The 27834-nt window shown below is 50.0% G+C and overlaps 1 protein-coding gene across 2 annotated transcripts in view; it reads left to right on the top strand.

Moving 5' to 3' along the window:
* Positions 1 to 8885, top strand: part of ADGRD1 (adhesion G protein-coupled receptor D1) — a 108136-nt gene extending 99251 nt beyond the window's left edge. For both annotated transcript variants that reach the window (XM_080940719.1, XM_080940718.1), the window contains 5 exons: positions 3404 to 3495; positions 5155 to 5281; positions 5603 to 5644; positions 5935 to 6027; positions 6888 to 8885. In XM_080940719.1, coding sequence (XP_080796845.1) covers positions 3404 to 3495; positions 5155 to 5281; positions 5603 to 5644; positions 5935 to 6027; positions 6888 to 6983 — 450 coding nt within the window. In that variant the 3' untranslated portion in view covers positions 6984 to 8885. The remainder of the gene's footprint in view (positions 1 to 3403; positions 3496 to 5154; positions 5282 to 5602; positions 5645 to 5934; positions 6028 to 6887) is intronic.
* The last annotated feature ends 18949 nt before the right edge of the window (positions 8886 to 27834 follow it).

The raw sequence follows: 27834 nt of genomic DNA, 5'->3' as shown, positions 1-27834 counted from the left end.
ATATACATATACAGCATATACATCATACACATATAATGTCTGTGTATGTATGCAGATGTGGGTAATTTCTCCATGTAAAATACTTGTGAACATTCCTGTTCTTTTTTGTTTTTAACCCCATAAGCTCCTAAATGATCCTAAGTTGACAGAGCTGCAGAGCCTTGCCCAGTCCCAGAAGCCTCACCTACCCTTCCTCCCCAGAAGTCACCATGATCTTTTCCTGGGTCATTCTGGCCTATGGGTTCTATTTTGAGTGTCTGGCCTCTTCTATTCTGACACACAGCTTGGAATTGTCTCTCTGGTGTTTGCCCTTAATGGCTTGTTTCCATCTTGACAGGTCCTGAAACTCGAGGCCAAGTCCCTGACAGTCACCCCACACAGCCTCCCAACTAAGACAGGCCTTTCTAGTTCCATCAGAACGTGGGCCAAAGTGAGTAGAGTGCAGTCAAGGAACCAGGCCCGCTCTCACTACACAGACCCAAGACCATCCTCTCCCGATGCCACTGTCTACAGGATGGTCTCTGCAAGGCAACAGATTGCAAGACCACAGACATATAGATAAGTCATTACAGATATGGTGGACTAGGTCCTAGGTCTCTAGATGAAACCAGACACCCTGGCTGTGTGGAAGGCAGAAACAAAACCCTGAAAACCCTATAAAGGAGGAAATTGGTGGAGACCTGGGACCGATAGCAACATGGGTTACTTTGCTGCTGTTGGGACACTGTGTGGTTCTTGAGATTAGTCCCCCCCCAAATCCCGAAGTGATCGCCTGTCACATTCTCATGGTTGTGAAACACTCCACCTTGAGTTGATTGTCCTGTTGGTTTAGGAAGCATGAGATACGGAGCTAAGTCTCTTCTCTTTGACCCAAGGAGGCCTGAGATGGAATCACCTTCTACAGTGTCCAGAGCAGGTGCTGTGACCTTGAGCTCATGTGGCCTGCTCATTATGATGGAGCTTTGTGACGCCCCCAAGAATGCTGTTGTCATGTTCACTGAAAAACAAGTTTCAGGCAATTTTCCTTTTAATTTATAATTGTTCCAAATTTAAAAAGTAGTTAGGTGACTTGATTTTTAAAATTCATTAACAGACATAGTTGAGAAGAAATCTTAGAAATATGTGAAAAAATTCAGAATATATGAACAGTCTTTGCCTGTATCTACTACTCTGTCCCCTAGTGGCAACTTTTCCACAAGGGAAGGGCAAGCTTAGTACTAGCTTTTCAATCACCATGATTTTTCTACAGATTGCTCACCCCCAACTGTATGTTCACCCCAACCGTGTCTCCTCCAGGGGACACAGGACCTCAAGACCTTAGGCAGGCAGGAGTGTAGCTGTGTCATAAGTGTGGCCTACAGAGAGCCCCAGGGTCCACATCTTTAATCCACTGGTGCATAACCTATTTGCTTCTAACCAGCAGCCAGCAGGCTTTGCAGGTGTGTGAGGTAGCTAAGTTGTACATTCCCAAAGCGGAAGGGGCAGGCTGGCAGCATGCCAGTGGGAAAGTGGCTCACTCTGCCTCCCCTCCCCCCAAATCTGGGGAAAGGCAAAGAAGAATTGTGCTGTAAAAACTCCACCATTCTGAAAATGAACCAGGTATACAAATGCAAAGGCATCCCCCACTCCCTTCAACTGACTCATGAGAAAAAGGGTCTATAATGATGTGACCTAGGGCTTCACACTCTCCTCCAAGTCACATCAGATGCTCTGTGGGATATGGGGCACACAGCCTCAGGGGGCCATGACTGAAGTCAGCAGGGTGCTCTCATGTGTAAATCGCCATGGTGGTTTGGGAGTAACACCCCCATCCCTGGAATCAGTCACCCCGAATAGCTTGTACAAGTACCAATATAACTAAACTAAAAGCCCGTGGCCTGTCACCTTGCTGTCCCTCCTTGCTCCTGTCAAATGCAGTTTTCTGGACACCGTCATCTGTTGTAGGAAGCCTGGAGAGTGAACGAATTACTGGACGCTGCGTGACACTGTGCTAGCTGCTCTTGCATTAACCTCTCCCATCTTCTCTGACCTTGGGAGACTCTGTTGTTACCCAGGGCAACAGGCACAGAGGGAAGGTGATGGTTAAGCTTTTGTTCATGCCTGATGGTAGTGTAAGCAAGAGTCTAGACAGGACAGGCGAGGTACCCATAGTGCCTCGGGTTTTTTTTTTTTTTTTTTTGTTTTGTTTTGTTTTGTTTTTTTCTTTTTTAGTAGAACAGACCCAGAATTGTCTCATCTGAAAACCTTTAACAAAAGGCTCTGGATGACTGATGGGAACTGGGAGGAGGCAGAGGGAAAGAGCTAGGGTGGAAAAGTACCAGCTGGAAGCAGAGAGAGGAAAGCATCTCACCCCCCCCCCCAAATCAGGCATTTTATGCTGGGATGGGGATGGGGTGGGGTCCTCAGAATGGCCTGGGACTCATCCACCCAGGTTACTAATGCAGGCACATTGCCACAGGGCTGTGGGGTTGGAGGTCTTGACTACCAGCCTCCCTTGGATTGCTAGGACCAGCTGCTTTACAAGGCTGGACAGGCTAGCAGCCTCTCGGGAAGGCCTGATGGTGATGTTGGGTCATGAGCCTGTAGCTGACTTCATGAGAATCATCATGATTTTAGCACTTAAGGAAGTGGGCCCTGGACACACATAGCTCTCACAATCCCCCAGAGTCCCCTCTAACAGAGAGAAACGAGGGAAGAGACGTTCCCTCTGCTAGTCCCACCATGTCCCTTAATATTTAGGATCCAGGAGAGCTGCTAAGTGAGGGAGGAGCTGAGAGTCTGAGTCTAGGGAGTATGGATTTAGCATGGGAGCCACCCAGCAGGTCCCTACGCAGGGGCAGGGCCAGGGGCAGGGCAGGGGCAGGGCCAGGGCCAGGGGCAGGGGCAGGGCAGGGGCAGGGCCAGGGGCAGGGCTGGGCACAGATAACAGCCAATATGGCTACGACTTTCAAACATCACATGTGTGGTGATGAGAACCAGCTGCCTTCCGTGGGCCAGATAAACGAAGCATCTTCTCTTTGCCCAGTTGGTTCGCAGCAGCCGGTCTTTCTCATTCCGTGGGGGAGTAGAGATTCCCAGGATCCAGAGAGGTGTCCGGGGTCAAATGGAATGAGTAAGCATGAGATGAGCTTTGAGCTGTTTTATCTGACCCCAAAGGTCACACTGATTTTTCTCTGCTCCGATGCTGGTGGGATGAGAACTGAGTCTCTGCCTTGCCCGTCTTTGCTCGGGAGCATACAGAAGGGCAGGCTTAGGTGGCATCTGGCCTGCTCAAAGCCCGAAGGACCTGCCTTGAGTTTGTACCCTCTGTGTTCTCTGTTAGCTATGGAGTGGCTACTGTGGGACAGGTTCCAGTCTTGTGAATAGGTCTGGCTCCTTACTGCCTCTCTCTCCCTGCTTGCAGGTCAACATTGTTATCCTGGTTGCTGTGACAAGGGTCATCTCCCACATAAGCACCGACAGCTACAAGATACATGGGGACCCCAGTGCCTTCAAGTGAGTTGACCCCAACTGTTCACATCCCATAGGGCTACTAGCACCTGAGTCTTCACTGGCTCTGCATCCTCAAGGCTTACGTGAACAGCCTTTGGTTTGGGTCCTTATTCCATTACCTATCTTGGTGATGCAAGGTCTCAAGGCAGCCATGGGAAGCATGTATAGATGCCCTCCTGGGACATCTCCAGCCAGAATCGGAGACAGCTGGAGGGACATGAGACGAAGACTCCAGATAGGAAGATCTGATTTCTAGTTCCGACAGCAAGAGGCCCCTCTGCCATTTGCTACATTCATGGTGGAAAGGAAAATGCAGGACCCTCCCCAAGGGATGCCTTGTGAGGGAACATCCTGGCAAGCAGTGTTCCACACATGTTGGGCTGCCACGAAGGGAGGAGGGGGTCTTTGGAAGTACCCCATACCCCATGGGACTGACATGCCACTTGAAGCTGTTTGGATCCCTGGTGTTTATCCGCTGGGACCTGCCAATGGCAAACGCCAGGAAAAGCCTATGGTGATTGGATGAGGCAGAGGGAGGCACAGCAACCATGAAGTCCTGATCCTAGTAGAGACCCCATTCACAGAGATACTGTCTGCTGGGATCAGTTCCCATTTTGAGCCTCTCCTCTGTATGGGCTTCATGCGCAAATCCACACTGCTCTGCTAGAGGCAGTTCAGCAGTGGCCAGAGTGTCTTCCTTCCTATATAGGGGTTGGGGCGTGGGGATATGGGGACAGTGGCCAGGCTTTGTACCTAAGTGGGTGGAATCTACTCGTGAGACTCAAGGACCTAAGATTCACAGCCCTCTTGGACCATAGAGAACTGTAAGCACCCTGAACCCTAAGGATCAAGGCGTAGGGCACCCTCTCAGGTGACTTGGGAGCTCCTGTTGGGACAGCTAGGATATCAGGCTGCTGGCATCCCATAAGTGACTTTAAAACCAGAGCAAAAAGTATCTTCAAGCCACAACATCGATGAGATAATTACTCTAAACACTATAAATTAACTAGACAAGCGGAGTCAGCTCTCTTGGGCTTTTTTCTGCCCCTGAAACTTTCTAGGCTGTGCCTGAATGAGGAAGTAAGCTCATGGGGGCCAAGGACATTTCTGTTCATCTTCTGTCTGAAGGGGTGGGGGAGCCGGGTTTGTCCTCTGTCCATTGTAGCCTGACCAGGACAGGGCCTATTCTGCCTCACTCTACCCCTAGACCTTTGGTCTTTGGGGGTCAGGGTCACCAGTCTGTCACCAGCTCTCATGTCCAACCCAGGCCTTTGTCCTATCTTAGCCTGGCACCTACATTACCAAGGATGGCACTATTCCCAGAACATTTATATTCTACCATGCTCTTCTACCCACCACCTCTCCCAGAACCCAGCCGGGAGGTGTCTTCATCACCTAGCTCCCGTTGCAGAACAGCCACCAAGTGCAGGTCCTGCTTGGGCTCCGTGGGGGCTTCAGAGATAAGTGTACCCTGGGCTAGCAGGTTAGTGTCAGCAGATCTACCAAGGAAGTCACTACCTACTATGCCCTCGGTGTCCCCAGACAAGCCATTCTCCTTCCCCACAGAGCCATTTCTTCTCACAGCAAACCTGGTACCCTTAGGTCCTCCTGACTTGGTTTGCCTGCCCACTGCCTACTTGAAGGTCACTGTCCCTGTTCCAGGTTGACAGCCAAGGCTGTGGCTGTGCTGCTGCCCATCCTGGGGACATCATGGGTGTTCGGGGTGCTTGCCGTCAGTGACCGGGCCTTGGTCTTCCAATACATGTTTGCCATCCTCAACTCTTTACAGGTAAGGAAAGCCTGCAGGCCAACAGGCATGGGACACTGTTGGCCCCCATCATCCCAACAAGGTTTGATGACCAAGAACTGGTTAAGAGGGAGTCTGGTCTCCTCTGCTTGGAAGTTGGGGAGATGATAATTAGGCTCTTTGTCCTTCCCCGAATGGAGTCATCTGGAAATTTCCCTTCCATGAGGCTGTTGACCTCAGGATCAGGGTCATACCAAGCCCACCTCCTCCCCCACAGTGAGCTGTGCTCACAACAACCTCAGGCTTATGTAACGGACCTTATGTCAGTGTGCGGCTCTGATGTTCTCTCCTCTTCCTTCCTAGGGGCTCTTCATCTTTCTCTTTCACTGTCTCCTGAACTCAGAGGTATGTCCATCCCCACCCCCTGAGAGCTCGAAGTAGCTTTTCACTTCCGTGAAAAAGGCAGAGGAAGAAGGGCAGCATTGTCTAGGGTAATCGAACCCTTGTCAGGCTCAGCATAGGAACCACTGACTCTGATCTTGACATTGGTACAAACTTTGATGTCCCTGCCCTTCTGTTGGGTGCTTGGGGCTCAAGTCACAGCAAGCCTCTAGAGGCTGTTGTCAATAACCCCTCAGAGTTTACTATGTCAACTTCTGGAGTTCCCTCTAAGGCTTCTCTTTCTGCCTTTGAAGGTGAGAGCTGCCTTCAAGCACAAGACGAAGGTCTGGTCCCTCACAAGCAGCTCGGCCCGTACCTCGAACACGAAACCTTTCAGTTCAGACACCGTGAGTCAAAATGTGACCCCTGAGTCCCTTCCCTTTGCTTCACTAAACCTCTTCTAAATGCCTTCCTCCTTCCTCTCACCATCTTTAGGGCTCTGGTTAGTGTGTGCCTGTTACCAGGACCAGCCATGCTTCGAGCCTGCTTCGAAAGTGGACACAGCCTCTGCTTAATGGAGGATGCATGCTGCTGCAAGCGGGTTTAACTACAGCGCTCCACCCACAGCTCCTTCTCCAGGCTCCTAGAAGGGTCTTGCCTCTCACACACTCCACTTATCTGCCATCTACTAACGCCTTGCTCTAGAACAGTGGTTCCCAACCCTCCTAACACTGTGTCCCTCATGTTGTGGTGACCCCTAACCATAAAATTATTTCCATCGCTACTTCCTAATTGTAATTTTGCAACTGTCAGGAATCGTAACACATCTGATGTGCATCCCCAAAGGGGTCAAGACCCTCTGGTCTAGCATTTCCTTCCCAGATGGCACAAAGCCAAAGTGTCACTGATTTCATAGTCAAACTCCCACCTCGGCCATCTGCCTAGTGGCCATTGTCTGTCTCTTCATGGGAATGACCTCATGGGAGCAAAGATGAGGCATAGCTTTGTGGAACAGTCCCAAAAGTTCCTGGTGCATGGCATCTTCCATGAAGAGAATTTGCCTGGCTGATGAAATGCTAAGAACCCAGGCTTGGTGGGGTAGGAACCTTCACAGGGTGCTCTGGTCTGGACTCTTTGGGTGTTCAGAGCCTTGTGTCTCAGAAGGGGCCCCCTATCCTCACAGGTCTTCAGACCCAAATCCATTCCCACTCCATGGAATGAGTTCTACCTCTCAAAACTATTGTCTATCTCTTTCTGTGGTTCTTAGGTCAATGGTACCCGGCCAGGCACGGCATCTACAAAGCTAAGCCCTTGGGACAAGAGCAGCCATTCTGCCCACCGTGTAGACCTATCGGCTGTGTGAACAGGGTAGCTGCCATTCAAAAGAAGTGCCTTCCCCGAAGCAGAGAAACAAAACATATACCCTGCCTCCATCGTGGGTCCCTCTCCTCCTTAGTGCCTCGGCCTGGGATAACGGCCCCTTCCTATGCCTGTGCAGAATGTCCTGCCTGGCACTTTAAGTGAACTCAGGATGGTGTGGCCAGTGATGATGTGGCCCTCCTTCCCTGGCGTGGTAGGCACTTCCTCTATAGACACCAGAGCACAGAGTAGCCCATGGCGACCACTAAGTCCGAACCCTCCTTGTTACCATGTACACAGAGCACAATACCAGCAAGGCTGCTTTAAATGATGTAAAGATGCAGCTATAAGAGGACATAGCCTCAGTCTTGAAGGAGACCCAGAGTTCAAAGGGCTATTCAACATCCTATGCCTCTCCAGAGGGTCAACAGAGGTGACCAAGTCATGTGGGGGATCAAGGTCAACGCCAATTTGAATGTACATCTTCATGTAAGGAGACACTCATTGAGCCACCAGCTATCCTAACTGTACAGCTGGCTCTGGGCTCTCCACCTTTGCTTGTTTGGAGTTACCCACTATCCTTTTGTATGGAGCTTTGTGAAGACAGTCTAAAGGAGCCACGGTATGGGAGTTGACACAGTCTCTTCTCTGCAAGCTGTTCTTCAATAGACCTAAAGTCAGCCTTAGAATGTCCTTTTCAAACATGAGCCTCTCTACTGTCTACGACCTCCTCTGAGCTCTCCTGCTGAATATCCCCCTGCACCTGCATCTCCTGGCTTCCTAGGACTGTAACTACCCCTAGGGTCTGCCTTCTCATTACTTAGACACGCCTCCTCCGTGTAAGAGTCAACAAGCACCAGACAGCTTAGACAATGGATGTCCCTCATGTGATGCACCAGACCAGCCACCTTGCAGAGGTTGATTTCTTCCTGTTATGGGGCTTTTGGGGTTGGTGTGAATGGATGCAGCCCTGGGAAGTACAGTCATTGTAACAATGTCTTGTGAACAATGTCCTCATGGATCCCAGAGAATTGTGGAGCAGACTGTGATGGGCCAACCAGTGTGGCAGGAGCCTAAGTGTCTGTGATATTCACAGTTCAGACAACCAGTCTGGCCCCAATACTGGAAAACTCTCACTTCCCATGAGATCCCTGACATCCCGGTGACCCTTCTTACGCCCATGTCTTACTTGGCTTTAGAATGTTTCTGCTCAGTTCTATGGATCTTTTCAGCTTAGATTTTCTCTTTTCTTCACTGTAATGAAATAGAGCCAGGGCCTGGCATAACCAGGCAAGCACTCCACACTGAGCCACACCCCAGCCCCTAAGTGACAACCTCCTACAGGCATCCAGAAGCCACAAGGCTATAGGACCAGGTTTTGTTCTGACCAAACTAGGACTTAAATCTATTAGCCAAATGGGCCCATGTGACTTACCCTCCTGAGCCCCTTTGGCCAACACAGGCTGAGGCCAAGCTGAGACTCTGGTGACAAGTCCTGTCTATAGTATGTGTGTGGCCTCTGCTCAGCATCTCATTCTCCCTCAAACCAAACGCCAGTGACCCAGGGTCCAACCTACCCTGCTGAGTTCCTAGTAGTGAGAACACTGTATCCTTCCCATGCACTCTGAGCTCCCACTGAAGCAGGGCAGGCTCAGACTGTCCTTTATTCCCAGTTTCTGGCCTTTTGCAGTACGCGCTCTTATGTAGTTGATATACCGAGGGAAGTCAAGAGCAAAACCTGTCTCGGCGTCCCATCTCCAGTGAGTGAAAGCGTGTGGGTTATTTATAGGCTCCCGACTCCAGCTTCTGCAATCATTTGTTATCTATGTATAATTTGGCCCCACATAAATTAGGAAGAGTGGTGTGTGTGTGTGTGTCGTTTACAGCAGAGGGGCGATGATGAGTTAGTTGCTGCTATAGTGAAGACGTGTTGTGATTTTGATGAAATAAACTCTTAATGTCCTTAACTAGAGTCTTGGGCTTCACAATCTGTGGTTAAAGGCATCCGGACAGGATGGTGTCTCCAAAGTTTTAACACCTATGGTATATGCAGTATATTTTAGCCCAAGGGTCTGTATCCCAGGGGTTGGGGTAAGCACCCCAGGGCAAATTTCAGGCTTAGGGAGGAAGGGGATAACACAGGGAACTGTCTGGTTTGGATCCTCCTAGGCAGATTGGTGCACAAGATAAAGACAGCCCTTCCAAATGCGTTTCCTCATTGGCTGCAACAGACTGCTTCTTTGTGCTGCTAAAATTAGCTGTTGGTGGTAGAGTGGGGTTTGGGCTGATACTTGAGGGTTTGGCTCATATACATACAGCCTAGCAGATGTTTGATTCACCGGCCTCATTACTATAGGTCCTGCCAGCTGAGTCATAGTCACTCCTTGGTTAGTAGGTTGTACGTTACAGTCATAGTAAGAGATTAATAGCAGTAGTAGTGACTGATTAGCTATACCAATATCAGGAGAGCTGTGATTCTGATATCTCTGTCAATGAACTATAATCGGGTTTTCTTCCTGAGAGGCTGGGAGGTGATACACACCTGTGAGACCAGGTGAAATAGGTTGGTGACCTGGGTATCACAACACAGTGTCAGCCTCCCAGGTAAGGATTATTTAAACCAATCATTGTTGATTGCATGGCCAAGGCTGCTGAGTAACTAACTGGCAGGTGGAAGCATTTATTGCATGGGAGTGGCAGACCAGCAAACAGGGTCTATGGAGGATATGGCAGAACATGTGCCAGATTGATAGACAGGAAGCATACAGGGTGCAGATGCTTCAGGCTAACAAGCAGGAGGCAACTGGGACATGGCCAGAGGCAAAATCCACATTCCAGGTAAATAGACATCATAAAGCGAGATTTTAGGCCATCCCTTAAAAGGGCATGCAGTTAAAAAATATCAGTTATTTATCTGGGATTTGTTTGTTTGTTTGTTTTATAGATTTAGACTGTAGTAGACCACAAGTAGCAGAAACTGTAAGATAAAACTGGATAAGGTAAAACAGCTACAATGTTGTTGTAGTTGAATGGTTAGGGTTTTGTTTGTTTTTTCCAATTAGGAAGCAAACAATGCTTTGTCTCACCTTCCCTTGTCTCTTCTTGGGTGGTCCAGAGAAGTTTCTAGCTAAATCTGGTCAGTGAATATGGTAGAGAGAAACCAGGTCCCTGACTGGGGTACACCTGCTCTTGAATTTATCATGGATCCCCCTTGGGGATACCACTGGGAGGAGAGAACAAGGTCCATGGTCATCAGTCACTGTAGGGTTCCCAGATAGCGATGTGGCAGGAAAGATTGCACCATGAATCTCTGGCTTGGAACTGAGGCAGGGTTCCTGAGATGCCACCTGTGGCCCATGCAAGCTACAAGCCTGCAGCTCATGTTCTCTGTCTCTCTCTGTCTGTCTTTTTCTGTCCCTGTCTGTCTTTCTCTCAGGAAGGTTGCACTTAGAGGAGATTTAATCAGGAAGGAAGGAAGGATGGGCTTAATGGAGTCTATCCAGGGAACTAGGAACCTGGTGCTTCCTGCCCCCGGCTCAGCTGCTCTGTAATTGACTCTACAGCCCCATCCACATCCTTTGGGTTGCAGCTATGAGCAAAACTACGCTGCATATGCCCTTTGCCTGCTTTTGCAGCTCTCCAGTCTTGTGTTAATTCTTTTTATTTTATTTTGAGCAAAACAAAATCAAATTTAATGGTTTTAAATGCAAAAGTAAAACAAACAAACAAACAAACAAAACCAACAAAAACACAAAAGAAAATTAACAGAACAGAACCCCAAACGTCAAGGCAGTTCTGAAGAGAACTTTGAGGGTTAATCCTTAAAACTACAAATCAAAAGTTTTTGTTAATAGATAGCTGGCAAGAAGTACTTTTGTGCCGAGTGTCCATACAAAAGCAAAATTTCAAAGCAAAAAAAAAAAAAAAAAAAAAAAAAAAAAAAAATCCTAAGGTTGGAAAAAGTCTAGTGCTCACAAGAAGGGACGTGAGAAGCACAATGCTCACATGTTTGTGTGTCATTAAAGCCAGAGCAGCCGTTGTGCATTCAGGCTAGGTTGAATGGTCTTGGAAACTCGGGAAGTTGCATGAACAACAGTATCTGATGTGTGGACACCATGCATGCAATGTGTGAGCAGACACTCAAGATGTCAGAGGAGTGGGGCATCTTCAGGCGTGCCCGGAGCTCAGGTTTGACTCTGGAATATACTGGAACTGGGCTCAACCCAACGTGTGGAACTTCTTCCCAGCTCCCCTGGTGGGAGCCCCAGAGTATAGGCCCTGCTGCTGCTCCCATCACCAGAGAGCTGGGCTGAGTGGGCAGGGGGCAGCAGTGGGACTGCTGGGGAGGGCAAAGTTCCTGTCAGCGAAAGCAGAGATTGCTTAAACTGGTGAAGCAGTTGAGAAAAAAAAACACACTCCCCATCTGTCTAACACCTTTAGGTCAAAAACTAAAACTAAGACTTTTTTTAAAAAGATTCTTTTGTTTTGTTTTAAATCCAGTCTGTGGGGACATCAAAGGTAGTAAAAGCTTGCTTCCGTTCCACCAGCATCCAGAGTGACTGGTTAGTGCAGTCTACTTAGGTTTCAGTTTCTGATGTACTTTAAAGGAGATAACTTAAGAAACTTAAAATTGGTCTAACATTTGTGGGGTTCCAAGCACTTGGACATGCCGGATGCACCCCAGAGTATAAAAACCTTTGCACGTCTCATTTAGACTAAGACAAACACTTGTGAAAATTGGTGCTAAATGAGTTGTACACTAACAAAAAATGTTCCAACTTCTCCACTCTTAATTATCTATTCTGTACAAGAAAGAAAAAAGGAAAGGAAAAAGCATGAGCGAGGTATTTGTGGGACTTGTTGGTTTTGGAGGAAACCTGTAAAATTTTGTCCCCCAGGTGGTAGCCATCAGACTTGCTACCGCCTTTGCAGCTTCTTCGTGGTTTGTCACGGTCACGAAACCAAACCCTTTGCTCTTGTTGGTGTTGAAATCACAAATCACTTTCCCACTGGTAATTGCACCAAAGGGGCCAACCATCTGCCAGAGGATCCCCTCATCGGCGTCTGTCCCAAGGTTGTAGATGAAGATGCACCAGCCCGAGGAAGCATTGCCGGGGACATCGACACCAGAAATCCAGACACAGGGTGCACAGGGCCTCCAAACAAGCTGGCATCTTTGATGGCCTCTGAGCTTGGGCAAGCATGGGACACCTTAATGGTTTTGGACTGGAGTCTCAAGCCGTCCAGTGTGCTGATTGCTCTCTCTCTCTCTCTCTCTCTCTCTCTCTCTCTCCCTCCATCTTTTGCAGTCACATAGTTCACAAAGCTGTAGCCCAAGCTGTGCCCTGCAACTTTATCCCGAATAAGCTTTGCAGATTCAACGTCGCCAATGCTGCTGAACAGACTCTGTAGTTCCTCCTGGGTCATGTTCTGAGGGAGGTAGTTGACAACTAAATTCGTTCTCCCAATGTCATCCCTGCAGTCTTCTGCCATGGGGTCTTCATAACCGTTAGAGAATGTATTTAAAAATCTGAACACGGGCGGGAAGGCTCAGGGCTCTGCTCCCAGGCGGTTCGGTGATAACTCCTCACGGCCTCCATACCGGTAGTAGTGACGGTAGACAGCAAGGGTGGTGGCTGCTGCTCCTCCTCAAACTCTGTGTTAATTCTAAGGGAAATAGCCTTGCTGTGTGCAATGGATGGACATTGGTCAGGCTCCTCCCACCTGGGCTTGAGGCTGGTGCACAAGATGTCTTTCCTCTGGTCACAGTGGGGGAACATCTTTGCCTCTCCCAGAGTGCACCACAGGGTACAAGTCATAGCTACTGTGACTCAATATGAAGCTGGTATCTATTCTGAGAGGGGTCTGGGGCAGTCAGACTAGAGTCAGGTGGGATGACGGGCCTTCCTGCCTCAGGCTGGAATGTTGCCATGGAAGTGAGCCCCAGGTGAAACTTCAGGAAAGTCACACGTCGAGGGTACCCTGGGGACAGGACAGAGCAGGTCCTTCTCCCACAGTGGTAAACACAAGGCCAGCCCCGGACTGTCCTCTCAGCTTTGGCTTTGTGGGGGAAGCAAGCCTTCGCCCAGACTCAGCCCCTATGACATGGGGTTCTCAGGCCACTCCCAGCCGGCTCCATCTTGCTCTGACTCACCTGTCGCTTGCATGATTTCTGGTCCTATGTGGGGAGCCTGCAGAGAGCAGCTCCCTGCAGCTGGGCTGCACCCCTGAGTGTGCAGCGTGCCCACAGTCCCCTTGTGGCTCTCCTATCTGTGCGCCGTAAGTGCATAGCTTCCCTGGCCATCCTCTAAGCATGCAGTGTACTCAGGGTCCAGTGGGTTTATCCCTTCATTGTGCAATACACTTATAGTCCCCTGTGGTTCCCACTATGTCCCAGTGCCAGACACTCGTCTTTGTCCTCTGTGATCCTGAAGGTTGTGGGGTGTGACATGGTGAACAGCCCCAACTTGGGCATCAACGCTCAGAGTACCCCTGTCTCAGGAACTATTAGGTGTGATGCAGACCTACCCAGAGCATCCCTCCAGCCCTTGGTGTCTGGGTTGTGGATATCAGAGCCTCTAGGGAACCAGGGCTTCTCCAGCCCTCTTCAGTCTCAAGGGAGAGTTAACAAGTCACCTACTGCCATTCCACCCAGGGCATAGCTGCCGGAGAGAGGCAGTTGGACCATAGTGGGTGATGGCGGAATGTTCTAGGAGGCACGCCAGCAGTCAGCCTGTTCTCTTCTGTTCTCTTCCTCTCCTGCCTGGCAGGGTGCTAACTTGAGATGGTGTCATTCACTTCCTCCAAAGCTTAGTGACAAAAATGGCATGCCAGTGTTCCCAGAGACACAGTTCTGGTTTCTTGCTGAGCCTTGTTCTTTCTTTGCCTTTTCCAACCATTTCTGGTTCCATTCTCTGCAGGCTTCCAAACTGGGTCTCTTGGCTCCCGAAGGGAGGCTGCAAGGGGTATGAAACAAAGCAAAGTCTGGAAGGCACGGAGGCTGGGAGGCAGGGAGGCTAGGATTCAGGGAGGCTGTGAGAGAGGGAGTCAGGAAGGCAGGGAGGCTAAGAGGCAGGAAGGCAAGGAGGCTGGGAGAGAGGGATGTTGGGAGAGAGGGAGGCTAAGAGGCAGGGAGGCTGGGAAGCAGGGAGGCTGAGAGGCTGGGAGGCTTGGAGACTGATAATCTGGGAGGCTGGGAGACTGAGAGGCTGGGAGGCTGGGAGACTGGGAGGCTGGGACGCTGGGAGACTGAGAGGCTGGGAGGCTGGGAGGCAGGAAGGCTAGGAAGCAGGGAGGCTGAGAGGCTGTGAAGCAGGGAGGCTGAGAGGCTGGGAGGCTGGGAGACTGAGAGGCTGGGAGGCTGGGAGACTGAGAGGCTGGGAGGCTGGGAGACTGAGAGGCTGGGAGGCTGGGAGGCAGGAAGGCTAGGAAGCAGGGAGGCTGAGAGGCTGTGAAGCAGGGAGGCTGAGAGGCTGGGAGGCTGGGAGACTGAGAGGCTGGGAGGCTGGGAGGCTGGGAGACTGAGAGGCTGGGAGACTGAGAGGCTGGGAGGCTGGAAGGCTGGGAGCAGGTGCAGGAAAGTGGATAGGGACATAGCTTTGAATATTCAGGGATTCTGTGTGACCTCTTCATGAACTTGAGCCTCTGCTGTTTTGTTTTGTTCTGGTTTTTCCCAGTATCTTACCTACCTAGCTCAAAATTCCCATGCCAAATGTCACTTCCTGGGGACATCTTTCCTGTATCTCTCTGCTTAGTCTTTAGAGCCTGCCAGGCTCTTCCTTTGTTGTCTGCTGGTGTAACTTTTGCCTTGATTGGAATGTCTCAGGCTCCTGCGAAATCCCATGTAGACAGAAGACTCCCCAAGGGCCAGGGTGGCTCTGCCCAGCAGTATTTTCAGGGACAGCGCCTGGCCATGGTAGAAACTTAGAAACATGTGCTGAGTGGCACAGGACGCCGCGCCACCCAGGTCCTTGTTGGGCTCCTAGGGTGAGTTACACACACCATGAGCTACAGCAAACGAGCTGTAACAAGCACATAATTACCCTCCAAGGGGCCCGAGTCCCTTTCTCTCCTAACTGCATTTGTGCACTATGGGCTTGTAATTAAACCGACAGGAGAGCATCCCTGCACAGACCTCGAGAAGGAAGTGGGCACTGGAGATGACGCTGGAGGGGACACTCAGGGCTGGGTGTGACACAGCACAGCTCTGAGGCCCACGTTCTGTTCTAGAGGACCTGAATGGACTCGGATGTCCTTTGAGAGCTTTAATGCATTTTTAATCCACACAGGACCCCCCTCCCCCCCTTAGCTCTCCATGCTCCACACAGAGAGAAAAAGCCAATCAGAGACAAGTGATACCCTCACTGGGAGAAGAGCTCGGGGACAGTGTGGGCAAAGTCATTATAAGGGGGTGGTCCAACTCCCAAGCCTGTCCCACAAAGCATGGCCGTGGGGAGTCTGGAATCTTTACACAGAGAGAGGGGTGCCAAAGCCTGGGCATCAGGGTTTGCAACAAGGGAGCCCAAAACCTAGGTGTGCTGTGGGCATAGGTCACCATTTCTGCTAAGACTGGCTCCTGATTCCTGCATCTCAAGGCTGCAGATGGGAACTCTGGACAGTTTGGATGATGAGATCCTGTCTGCTCATTTATCCATTATACCCCACTTTGTAGACAAGGAAATTAATTGGCTAGTTGCAGACCTAGGAAGCCAAGGATTCCAAATCTACTGCGTCATGTCACACACACACACACACCCACCCACCCACACACACACACACAGGTCACAGCCACCAAGGTGAACAGCCTTCCTACACACCTTAGAGCTGATACCCTGCACATGCATGGTATAGGCTCAGATCAGACAGCTCTGCACTGAAGTTCCTGATCCACACAGTCTTCCCTGCCTCTTCTCACTCCAGTCAGGGACCTACACTGTCCATGGTCCTTGGCTTCACTGTGTGAGTTCTGGGAGACTACAGAGCTGTATCACTTTACTGGGGGAAGTGCAAAGATGGGCAGCGAGGAGCTGTCTCACCCCCAAGGTTCAGCAACAAGCATCCTGAGGGTCCTTTAATAATGCAGGAAGCAGGTGTCCTCTCACACAGTGCCAGCCAAGTCGAAGCTTCCAGAAGCTTCCTGGGACCCGTGCTCTCTCACATCTGGACTCAGCGGTTACACACCCCAGTTGTGTGAAGAGCAGGGGAGCTGGGGTGAGCCAGGGCGGCAGAACTCGACAGAAAGATTTATGTAGGCGTCAACCAGAACTGTCTGCATAAGCATATTTTATAATCTAGGAAATAAAGGCTTTGCTGCAACACATTTACTGAGTTATTGACGCTGGAAAATAAGTCAACTCCCATGTATTATATATGCCCGCTAACCACAGGCTTTGTGGAGCCTGTGCCTGCTCACCTGGGTGACGGGCGGACTTCCCACGCATGTCCCGCTGAGGCATGAGCGGCTTGTACATATTGTCCACATTGCTTGTGTCTAAACTGCCTCATGATCAGAATGTGTCATCATCCTGGGTCCTTTGTACATGTCATTGTGTTGGTCCTTGTCTGGGGTACCTGTTTCTGTTTGGCCCTGTGTGTCACCTATTTAAGCACAGGGCTGGGATGGGTGATTTTTGTGCATTTCCTGTGTCTGATCTCTCTCTCTCTCTCTCTCTCTCTCTGTCACTTTGGGGAACCTGTGTCTGCTGTGGCATGTTCTCACTGGGTTACTTACATGCACTGTGTATGTTTCGTGTCTCCAGCATGTGAGCATCCCATGGTGATAAGCATGTCAATCACAATGGCCACATCTATGTTCTCTTGGTGTGACCCAGATGTACCCCCCTGAGCCCCGTGAATGCTTCCCATAAGTGGTTTCCTTATAGCACCCCACTTTCTCCATACACTGTAGGATGAGTGGAGGTGAAGGCTTCAGGGGGACCCCAGTATCTCCAACTCCTTCCCTCAGATCTCTGGCGAACCGGTGGAAACATAACAGCTTTGCCATGGCTGGCTTTCCATCTCCTGATTGTCTAAAAAACTCTTTCAGCTCTCAGGGGCGGGGCTCTGAAGCTAAGCTTGCTTTCCTCCCACAGGAACAGCCTGGAAGCCTGTTTGAGTGTGGTGAGACACTCTGAAGGACAGGTCTTTGTCAGAACCCTTCAAGGACTCCACCCCAGACAGCAGACTCTTCCCTCTGTCTGAGCAGTGTGGATGCAGAGTGGACAGACAGGCAATGAAGTTTTGGCTCCTGGTTCTGAGAACAGCATCCTTTGAGGACATCGGGGTTTCTGCATAGCCACTGTTTCTCTGCCTCGTTCCCAAGGGTGGGCATAGAAATGCAGAGGTAGAGACATAATGGCCCCAGTATCCTTATGCCAACGATAGCTTCATTTGGGGCCACTTTGTCTCCACTCACAGAGGGGAAACTGAGGCTTGAGAGCTGGGGTTCAGTGTGGCACAGCTGGGTGGTAGAAACAAAAGATGATCCCTCAGGTCTGTTTAGGAAACAATAGGGTAGGGGAACAGGTGGCTCCGGGGATCAAAACTCCACAGAGCAGGTTTGGCCATCACTAGGCTTCATGACCTCATCAGAACGGAGCTCTTGACTTCATCTTAGCTGTTGTTGTAGCTTCTAAGGCTTCGGTCACTGTGTCAGGGTGGCACTGGCCACCCTTGCTTCCTCCCAGACCCAGCTACTGTCAGCCCCGAGGAAGTTCTGAAGCTCCCTCTGCCTGGCAGTAGGGAGTCAATCTTTAGAGCCAGGACACAGCAGGTGAAAAGTGTGAGTGTCTTTCCCACCAACCCTAGGGCGAAGTTTACCAGGATGGATTGGCTGGATCATGTGATCATCCCTGCACCAATCAGAGCCAAAGCACAGGCACGGGTCACGGCCCCTCTCTTCATCAGAGATGCCTATCAGGGTCTTAGGATCCCTGGGGTCCAGAATGAAGATTCTCTGAGAAAAGAATGATGTTCTTCACAAATGACACTCTGTTCTGTTGGCAGAATCCCGGGCATCAAGAGGAGACAGCGCCTGGGTATCTGATGCTCACTTTCAGGGAGCCCCACTTCATTAGAGCCGATATCCTTGCCTTCAAGCCGCCCACACATACCTGGCCCTTGTCTGCTTCTACAGAGCTTTTCATCTTCCTCGGGCCCATCAAATGGCCTGATCCTCTTAGGATGCACATGGGTCATGCCCCTGTGGGAGGAGTGCTAAGTCCCAAGTTCCTCATCTTGCTTTCCACGCTCACTAATAAGCTGTGCTTTGGTGGGTCCCCAGGCCCCGAGTGGATGTTGAATTTGTATCCTAAATGCTTAGCATTCAGCCCCGGAAGCTCATAGATCATCCACCACTGAGCCAGGATATCAGGGAACTGCAGACTGTGTACGTGCGCACTGGTGTGAAACCCTAGTCCCGGGATTTTCCGCTTCACTCGGGAACCAGAAACACAGCCTAATGACATCGGAGGCTTCGAGACACTCGCTGAAAGCTCTGGTCTCTTAGTGGAGTCTCCAGGGAGCAAATGGGATTGAAGTAGCCGGAGTCCTACCCAGAGGAGGGGGACGCAAACCCCACGGAGACATCTGAAGGAAGAGAAATCCCAGACCCTATGGCCCTTGGCCCACCACACCAGCAGTTAGCCAGGAGGACCAGAACATGTCTGACTGAAAAGCTAAGGGTACGTGGCTCTGTGAGGCTCTGAGAACATCCAAGTGTCAATCTTTCTCCATATGTACCCCCTAGCTCCCCCCATATCTGCTGCAGCTCCTTCTGTCTCTGGACCCCTTAGTAGTGGCTGTCAACATTGGAGACTTTCTTTTATCTCATACTGCGGTTAGTTTGCTCCTACTGAAATAAGGGGTGGCTTCATGGAAGCTACTTTGGTACTACTTGAGGTTACAGGTGACTTCCGGGGCATGCTCCATCATAGCCCTGTTTATTGGCAATGGAGATGGTGGTGGCCTCTTCCTGCATTGACTACTGAACCTCTCATCAGTGGAGACAGGCAGGTGGCACAGCTAGGTGGCTGTACTCAGTTCCTTTCTGTGGCTGTGATAAAACGCACTGCCCTAAAGCAACTTAGGGAAGGAAAAGAGTTTATTTGCCTTAAACTTCTAGGTCACAGTCCACCACTGAAGAAAGTTGGAGCAGAAACTTAGAGACTTGAAACAGAAACTATGAAGGAACCCTGCTTGCTGGCTCAATCACTCACTCACATTTATCCAGCCCTATTGTACAACCTAGGACCACCTGCCTGGGGAATGATACCACCCACAGTGGGCTGGCTGGAGAATGGCACCACCCACAGTGGGCTGGCTGGGGAATGACACCACCCACAGTGGGCTGGCTGGGGAATGATGCCACCCATGTCTATATTAGTTAACAATCAAGAACACTCCCCATAGACATTCCCACAGGTCAATCTGATCTAGGCAATTCCTCAATGGGGGCTTTTCTCTAATGACTCAAAGTTGACAAAGCTAACGAGGACAGAGATGGATACTGCTTTTTAAGGATAGACATTTTGAAAGCATTACAGTCATTATCCTCTTTAGCATCGGTTACCAAAGAAGGCATATCTTGTAATGGAAAAGAAGTGTGGCCAGCAGAAAAGTGGCATGTGTCCTCCTGCATGCCTTTGGCTCTGCTGTTGCCAGATTCAGCTGTCAGTCAGAATTCTAACATCCCAGGGCTTGGAGCTGGACGTCTTGTGCATGAGGATTAGAGTTTATCTACCATTTGCATCTGGTGTGCCTGATTCATTAGTTCCACTGTGCTTACTCCTTATCCTTACCAATCATTCTTTGAAAATTTCTTGTGTATTTCATTTTTGCTTTGAAGACCCCTGGGGAGATTGACGAAGCTCCACAGTGGTACTTGACTCCCCACCAAGGGAGATTCTCCAGGATGGTGATGGGGAGGGGAGCATCCCAGGAGAAGAAACCAGGAAATCAAGGCTCAGAGTGGGAACAAGGGAAAGGGGGCTTGAACTGCTTCAGGGAAGGGGGTAAGGATGGGTTGGGCAGCAATCTTGCCAGGAGATAGCCTTCTTCTGTGGAGATGGAGTAAAGATAATATCAGGTTTCATTGAGAGGTCTATGAAAGAGACTCTGGCCGCCTGATTTTTTTAAAGGCATTTTTCTGAACACAGATTGCACACAAGGTTACATGCCAGAAGGAGCCTCAGGTGTTCATTTAACCTTGTCTGTCTGTGCTTAGAAAGCTAATGTCTTCTCCAGTGCTTGAAAGCTGAGCTTTGGCCTAGCATTCATATTCCTAAATCATTAACAGGCATAGAAGACCCCCACACACTTCAAAGGGGAGCAGCTCCAACATCTGTCCACAGTACCCCAGAATCCCACATCTGAGGGCATCCCGAGTCACTCACTGCACATAGTTCAGTGGTGAACCTTTGGAAACTGTTGACTTTGGGAAGTTTGACCTTCTTATCAGATATGGTGGATGGAGAAGCCCTCTTTGGGTCATGGGACACCTCACGTGGGGAAACGGAGTCAGGACAACCTCCACTCCACTCATCATGCTATGGTTGGCAGAAAAATACTCCCTTAGATGTCCACTACCATATCCCAGAATCTGTGAGCATGTCACCGATCTGGGGAAAGATAGATACTGTGGAGACTGGTTATGACGAGGAGCTTGGAGGACCCAGATGGGGCAGTGTCATCACATGACTCCTTCTGGAAGGATACTCATTCCCAGGTGGACCACACCAATGAACCAGAAGGAAGAGACAGCTCTGAGGACAGAGATGCAAGCCACAGTGAACACAAGACCCAGCAAGTCAGTAAAGCCTCAACTGATAGCCACAGGGGAAGAGGGACCTCAGTGTTAAGACCACAGGCACTGAATTCTCCGACATACTCAGGGCTTGCCCTCAGGTCTCCATAGAGGCAGGCAACCCACTGACACCTCGACTCTAGCTGTGACCTCTGTGTCCCGATTTCTGACCTATAAAATAGGAAGAAAACACATATTCGTTCTTCGAGCCCTGGAGTGGCAATTTTTGAAGTTGGCAGTGGACAGCTGATGTGGGAGGTCATGTTTCTGAACCTAGAGAAAAATTGTGTCTAGCCTGTATCGGTCATTGTCAGGGGCGGGGCTGACCGTGAGATTGACAAGAGTCAGATATGAGAAGGGTGTGTCCAGGAGAGACCAGCACAGCATCCTGCAGAGTCCTGACAGGTACATCAGGCAAGCAAAGGCCTCATGAATGAGTTCCCACCTTGCAGGACAAATGCTGCCATTTCTAAACAAACTCGATGGAGGCCCAACACTCACCTTTCCACACAGAAAGCTCTTGGATCTGCTAGAGTGTTTGCATTTTTTTTTTCTGTGCGATTACCACATTTTGTGTTTTTTCCATCCCAACTGTGAAAACCATACATCTAAAGATTGATTTTGTTAAGAAAACGGCTCTTTATGATCTGGGCTTTCACACATTCTCAGGCTCCCGAGGGCCATTTATCCTCTCGCTGGCAGGTCTGAGCCACACACCATCACTTACAGAGCAGCGGGGAATTCCTCTCTGTCATCACGGGTACAGGCGCGAGTCCTGAACACTGTCTGCATCCTGTGGGGAGAGGCACTGTCCTTTCTGAAGCCCATATGCATTTTATGATGACAGCCTGTGTCCAGGACAAGACCTTAGCTAGGTGGACCCTGGACTGTGACCCTGCGTCCCCCTCACCATTGGCTTCTATGCCTGCACCAGGGCCAGACCTCTCTGGTGTGGAGTTTGAGCACAAGAACCGGGCTAAGCTCTGTGAATTAAACTCAGGTGGCAGAGATTCAGGGAGGCAGAGGCAGTGAGATATGTCAGGGTGACATCTGCTCAGCCGGAGTCCCAGCTGGAGGCTAATTTGACTCCATCTAAAATATTTTGAATTCTATTTCCAGATAATTAATGCTTTCTCATCCGTGTGTCAAATCTCAGCTGTGTCCCTCGGTGTCCGTCCAGCCTCACCATTGGCATCTTCTTGCATCTTGGAGGGGAGGTCACAGTGCCTCCTCCTCCTCTGGTGCCCCTTCCCCAGCTCCCCAGGCCTTCCTGAGATAACAGTGAGCTGGATTACAGGGCAGGGTGGTGCTCGGCACGGGGGAGGGGCAGGTCCATTTGTAAAGGTGCTCCAATGAACTGGAGTTCATCACAGAAATCTTCTTTTAGGCAAGGGCATCTAAGAACGAGAAGGAAAGAAAGGGGATGCTCTTGGTAACAAAGTGCATTTCAACAATGCTAAAAATGGAACAGAGGTTTGGGATGCCACGATCCAGCTGGACCCAAATAGATCAGAAACACACTGCCAACACCCACAGACGCAAGCCCATGTGGAGCACTGCCCAGGACAGACCTTTGTTTTTATGATTTGTTTCAAATGATTAACAGCACAGGAGTGGACTGGGCTAGTCACGGATGAGAGAAAGAGAGACGAGATACACGGATACACTGAACCACACTTTCAAGAGTTGGGAGGAGGAGGAGGAGGAGGAGGAGGAGGAGGAGGAGGAGGAGGAGGAGGAGGAGGAGGAGGAGGAGGAGAAGTAATAGTAGTAATCCTGGAGGACGGCAGGGAAAGCCGCTCTGTCAGGGTAATATACTGCTGGTGAGCAGCAACATTAAAAGGTGAAGAGGGCAAATCCATGATCCGACTTCATACTCTAGAAATGAGCGATGTAAAGCTAAACTTAGCGGGAGAAAGGGAAGTGGGGGCACAGCAGAGATAAAACAAAACAAAACGAAAAATCAGCCAACTCAACAAAACCAATACCAAAAACCAAACCAAACCAAACCAAACCAAACCCAAACAAAACAACCTTTCAAACAACTGGGAGCAGGACAGATGGTTTGGTGACATACATACTGCTCTTGAATTGTTTCTTAATATGGGGGTGGGGTTGGGACCTCCCCAATCACGTGTCACTTCAGCTCCAAGGGATCTGCTGCCACCGTCTTCTGGACTTCTTGGGCACCTGCACTCACGTTGGCTCACACACAAGTGCACAGATAAAAATAAAATAGTTAAAAAAAAAACTGCTAAGTCTTTCTCCCTCCCTTACCCCACCCTTTTTCTCCCTCCCTCTCTCTCCGTTCCCCCTCTCCCACCCTCTTCAGCAAAGTTCCAAGGAACAAGATCCACACAAAGCCAACTGTTTATGTCGAATCAGCCAAGAGCAATCCATAGAGCAAACTTGAAACAATTCTATTTGTTGCAGAAGCTAAAGGGGTAAGAATGTATACAAATGTCTATCTCTCTAGCCCAGCAGGAGAAAGGCTTACACCCGGAAGGAAGGCTACAACGTCATGAATATACCGCTGAACTGCCCACTTCCAAATCATTCCCTTTACGTTTGTGAAGTTTTATCTTTAGATCTTTAGAGAGAGAGAGAGAGAGAGAGAGAGAGAGAGAGAGAGAGAGAGAGAGAGATGGGGACAATGGTGGCTGACAGAGGGAAATAGGTAGCTGAAGTTTGAGCAATTTTAGTTTTCTGTCAGGTGTAAATTAAAAAGAGCCCAAAGTGAGCCGACTGCAGCCTCGTGAGCTTGTCTCTTTCCTCAGGAAGGCGAGCCGGGGAAATGAGATATGAAGAGGCAAAGTGGATGTGCCGACTGAACGCTAATAACCCGCAGGCGACGCGTGAAAGGCAGGATTTATGAAACCAGAATATCAATTTCCATGTTAAAAAAAAAATAACAAATAACTCTCACTGGCGCCTGTGATTATCCTAAAAATGGATGTTTAAATATTGGGTCTGAAATAATAAAGAAATGCTGGTTTTGGGAGAGGTGTGAATATTCACACAAATAATTACTGAGGACAGAACTCTATTTCTGGGGGGGGGGGGGGGGGGGAGTGGCTTGTCTGATTAAAGCCTTGCATCCTAGTGTCTCCGAGACGACAGTTCAGTAGACTCCCAACTCCTCACCCTTGACTGTCCGTCAACATGGGGACGGCAGGATTAACAATACTTACGATGCCTCTGCTGTTCGGGCCTGCACTGAGGGTTACCGAAGGATGCTTCTGTTTGACCTTCACTCAGTCCTCTGGGTACCAATATTAGCATTTTAAGAAAGACTAAACTGCGGTGCCAAGAAGTGATTCCTTCGTATGGCCACATAGGCAGTAACGCTGAATCTAGGGTTCACGCATGAGTCCCATCCTTCCCAAGCTGGACCTGGAACACCAGGGCTGTGGCTCAGAGCTTGGAAACATGAGAAGAGAGGATGGAAGTAACGTCAACCAATGTGACATGGGCGACGACCATGTAAATCATATTTTTTTAATCACTTGAGTGTCTGCCCTTGATCAGTCCTAGACAGTGGCTGTGAACGACAAAGGGCACCGTGGGGGGGAGGGAGGAGCCTAAGGGAGGATCTGGTGTGGGGAGATGTTCACAATGACCCTAGAGCCCCGAGCCTCTTCCATCCTCTGTCCACACCCTTCATTCCCTGATCTGTTCATCAGCAAAGTGGAGGGGCTGGCTCCAAGCCCTGACTACATCCACAGCGTGGGGGTTATGTCATCAGATGTGTGCTCAGCTTATATGACCGTGGTTGTGACAGAAAGGTCCAGGCTCAGCTGCACCTCTTCCATCTTTCCAGGTATGCAGATCGGTAGGGGTGGGGATTCGTTGGGAGAAAACAGGATAGCGTGCTTGTTACCTATCTCAGGCAGACAGACACACGCCGGTCCCAGTCTGGCCTTCTACTTCAGGCCCTGGCATCCCCAGAGCATCTATGCTGGTGCAGGTCTATCTGAACCCAACAACATAAAAGTTAACAATGTTTCCTGGTAGCAGAGACCTGAGATATGGACTGAGAGGATGCTGGCTATGCTGGCTGAGGGAGGATCTTCTTCCAGCCTGCTAACAGACACACAGGCACAACTGTGTGGCAATGTCTCAGCCACAGCCTCGTCCCTAAGACACGCTTTCTGGAGCTATGTCTGTCTTGAAGACCTCTGTGGGCGTCAGTGATCTGTGGCCTGTATTTGGGAAGCCGAGCAGGAAGAAGGGAGAACTTGGCTGGTTTGTATATGCTTGGCCCTGGGAGTGGCACTATTAGGAGGTGTGGCCTTGATGGAGTAGGTGTGGCCTCATTAGAGTGGGTGTGTCTCTGTGGGTGTGAGCTTTGAGACCCTCTTCCTAGCTGCCTGGAAGCCAGCCATCTTTTAGCAGCCTTCAGATGAAGATGTAGAACTCTCAGCTCCTCCTGCACCATGCCTGCCTGGATGCTGCCATGTTCCCACCTTGATGATAATGGACTGAACCTCTGAACTTGTAAGCCAGCCCCAATGAAATGTCCTTATGAGAGTTGTCTTGGTCATGATGTCTGTTCACAGCTGTAAAACCTTAACTAAGATAATGTGGGAGGAGACTGTTGTAGGTTCAGGGTAGGTCTTTTGTGTGAGGGACAGAGATGTGGGCAGGCAGCAGAGTGGGAGCAATGGCCGGGTAAAGATAAGACCAGTGAGTCATGTCTCCTGTGCTCAAGCTCTGTAGCCCTTCTGAATTCTATGGAGGCCTGTCCCTCCTGCTGCATTTCACGGATCACAAGAGGAAGTCTTCTTTCCACTTCCCAGTTTCCTTGTGGCCACACCCATCACATGACTGAGCCTGTAATCTGACTCATGCACCAGCATTAGGCCTATGCCTAGGTAAGGAGCTCAGGAAGAAGATGGACCTGGGGTGGGGACCCCTCTGATGGGTGGTGGGGATGGAGGGGTGCTACGCATTAGGAATGCCCAAGGCTAAACAGACAAACTGGGTGACTTTTTAGAGGCATCCCCTTGGAGGGCTGATAGAAACTTCTTTTGCCCCACGGGGAATCTGGGAGTTTCAGTGTGCCAACCTGGGCTGCCAAAGATCCAGTCCTCAGATGTGAGCTGTCTGAGTTCCCAGCCTAAACGTCCTTAGTCTGAGCTGCCCCGGAACCATGTCTGGGTGAAGGTTAAAGAAGGGGATAAAAGGGGACTGGAGTGTGCCCTTTCTCCCCTCCCCTATGTAATCCATCAGAATTCTGCTGATGACGTGAAGATCCTGGTGACACAGAAGCCATGTGGATGGGGCCAAAGAGCAAGACTGTAGCCAGAATGGAGGAGCTCATACAACCAGTGACAGCAGAGGCCAATTAGTGAGCCAGGAATTGTATGTTGAAATTGTGTTTTATTCAGGCGGCTAGTGACCAGAGAAGATGGAATTAATATCCTAAATATCTGCCTTGATCTGCCTTACCTATTGGCCCCAGCCAGTAGGCTACGGGGAAGACAAGCAAGAGAAAGGTAAAGCCAGACAGCCATTCCAGAGCTCAGTGGGACCTTTCTGGTCACATGGTCTGCCATGTATCTGAGACCTATGCTATCTGTGCTCCTCTGATCATCACACATGCATCATAACTTCTCCCATGCCATGGGTGTTCAGCTCTGGGACCTCTTGATAGGTTGAGTCTGGTTTAGCTGGTGCTGGTGCCAACCTTCTCTTCCTGCAGGGGGATCTGGGTGGGAGGGGCTTATGCAAACAAACCAACCCCGACTACTGTGTGCTCCAGCTAAGCTAGGTAGTGATGCTATGTATGTGCTGACTCTTTATATAATACAGAGTACAGGTGTGCCTTTAAAATATAGAGTATGCAAGTGTCCCCATAGGTCCCTCCTGTCCCCTATCAGGATGGGGGCATCTTAGAACATGTTCCCTGTTTCTGGATACAGTGGGGCTGAAAAGAATGAAGAATAGGACCAGATACATGCACAAAATTATACACTCATTCCTAAGAAAAGCCCTGGATATGTATTCTTGCATAATACATGGATAAACACAGAAGCATCCTACCTACACAGCAAGGGTGGGGAGACCTCACTCTAGAGATTTGCTGTCCCAGGTCTTCAGAGTTGCTGGAAGAAGTCAGCCACTTGTTGGATGGAGCTCCCATGAGCCAGCAGGATCTAGTGAAAAATGGATTCTGAGATGACTAACTGTCCCGGGCCAGACGGACTGCTATGTCTCAGCCCCTTTCGGGTCAGGGAATGCCTCGGGACCCAACAGCAGTGCATCATTAAGGGTCGATTGCGGATGGATTTTTAGCTGGGCTGTTAGTGACAAGTTCGGCAGTGTGTCTCTGGCCATGAACACCTGTGACCTCTAAGAGCAGAGCAGGCGAGCGGTACTGTGACCTCAGTTTGATCATGTGTCCACGTATCTCTGTGAGCACGTTTCCTTTACAAGGCCAAAGGGGACCAAGCCACTGTGACATCCTCCCTTTCCAAGCATACCTTGGGTGGCCCCTGTCATCAGAGCCTTCACACAGCATATCCCCAGGGCCTCCAGATAATCTAGCCAGAGGCTGTGTGGTGCAGAACCAGTGAAGTCTGGATGTGGAATCTGCCATCTGGGCCTGGCAGAGACTGAGCAGAGATGGTGGCAACACCAGCTTGTGTCCATGATCCAGCCGAAAAGGCTGATTTGTACCCAGGCCAAGTCAGCCCCACTAATCCATTTGTGAGGCAGAGATTAAACAGTAATTGTACTTGAAATTATAATTCCATGAAATCCCATTACTCATGTGGAGTCTGGAGACCCGGGCTCTGGTTCCCTGGTCTGCTCTGTTTGTCTCCAGGGGTTGCGTGGGTCTTCAGAGGCTCTGCCCTCTTGGCTGCCCTGGTTTGTAAGGTTTACCTGTCTCCCTAGACTCTACTCTCCCCAATTCTGAGCCCTCGCCGATTCTGCACCACACAGCCTCTGGCTAGATTATCTGGAGGCCCTAGGGACATGCCATGCAAAGGTTCAGGTGACAGGGTCACCCACGGTATGTCTGGAAAGGGAGGATGTCACCAGTGGCTCA

Source organism: Micromys minutus, assembly GCF_963924665.1.
Source record: "Micromys minutus genome assembly, chromosome: 29".
In the NCBI taxonomy this organism is placed as follows: domain Eukaryota; kingdom Metazoa; phylum Chordata; class Mammalia; order Rodentia; family Muridae; genus Micromys; species Micromys minutus.
This window is presented reverse-complemented; position numbering and strand designations above follow the sequence as displayed.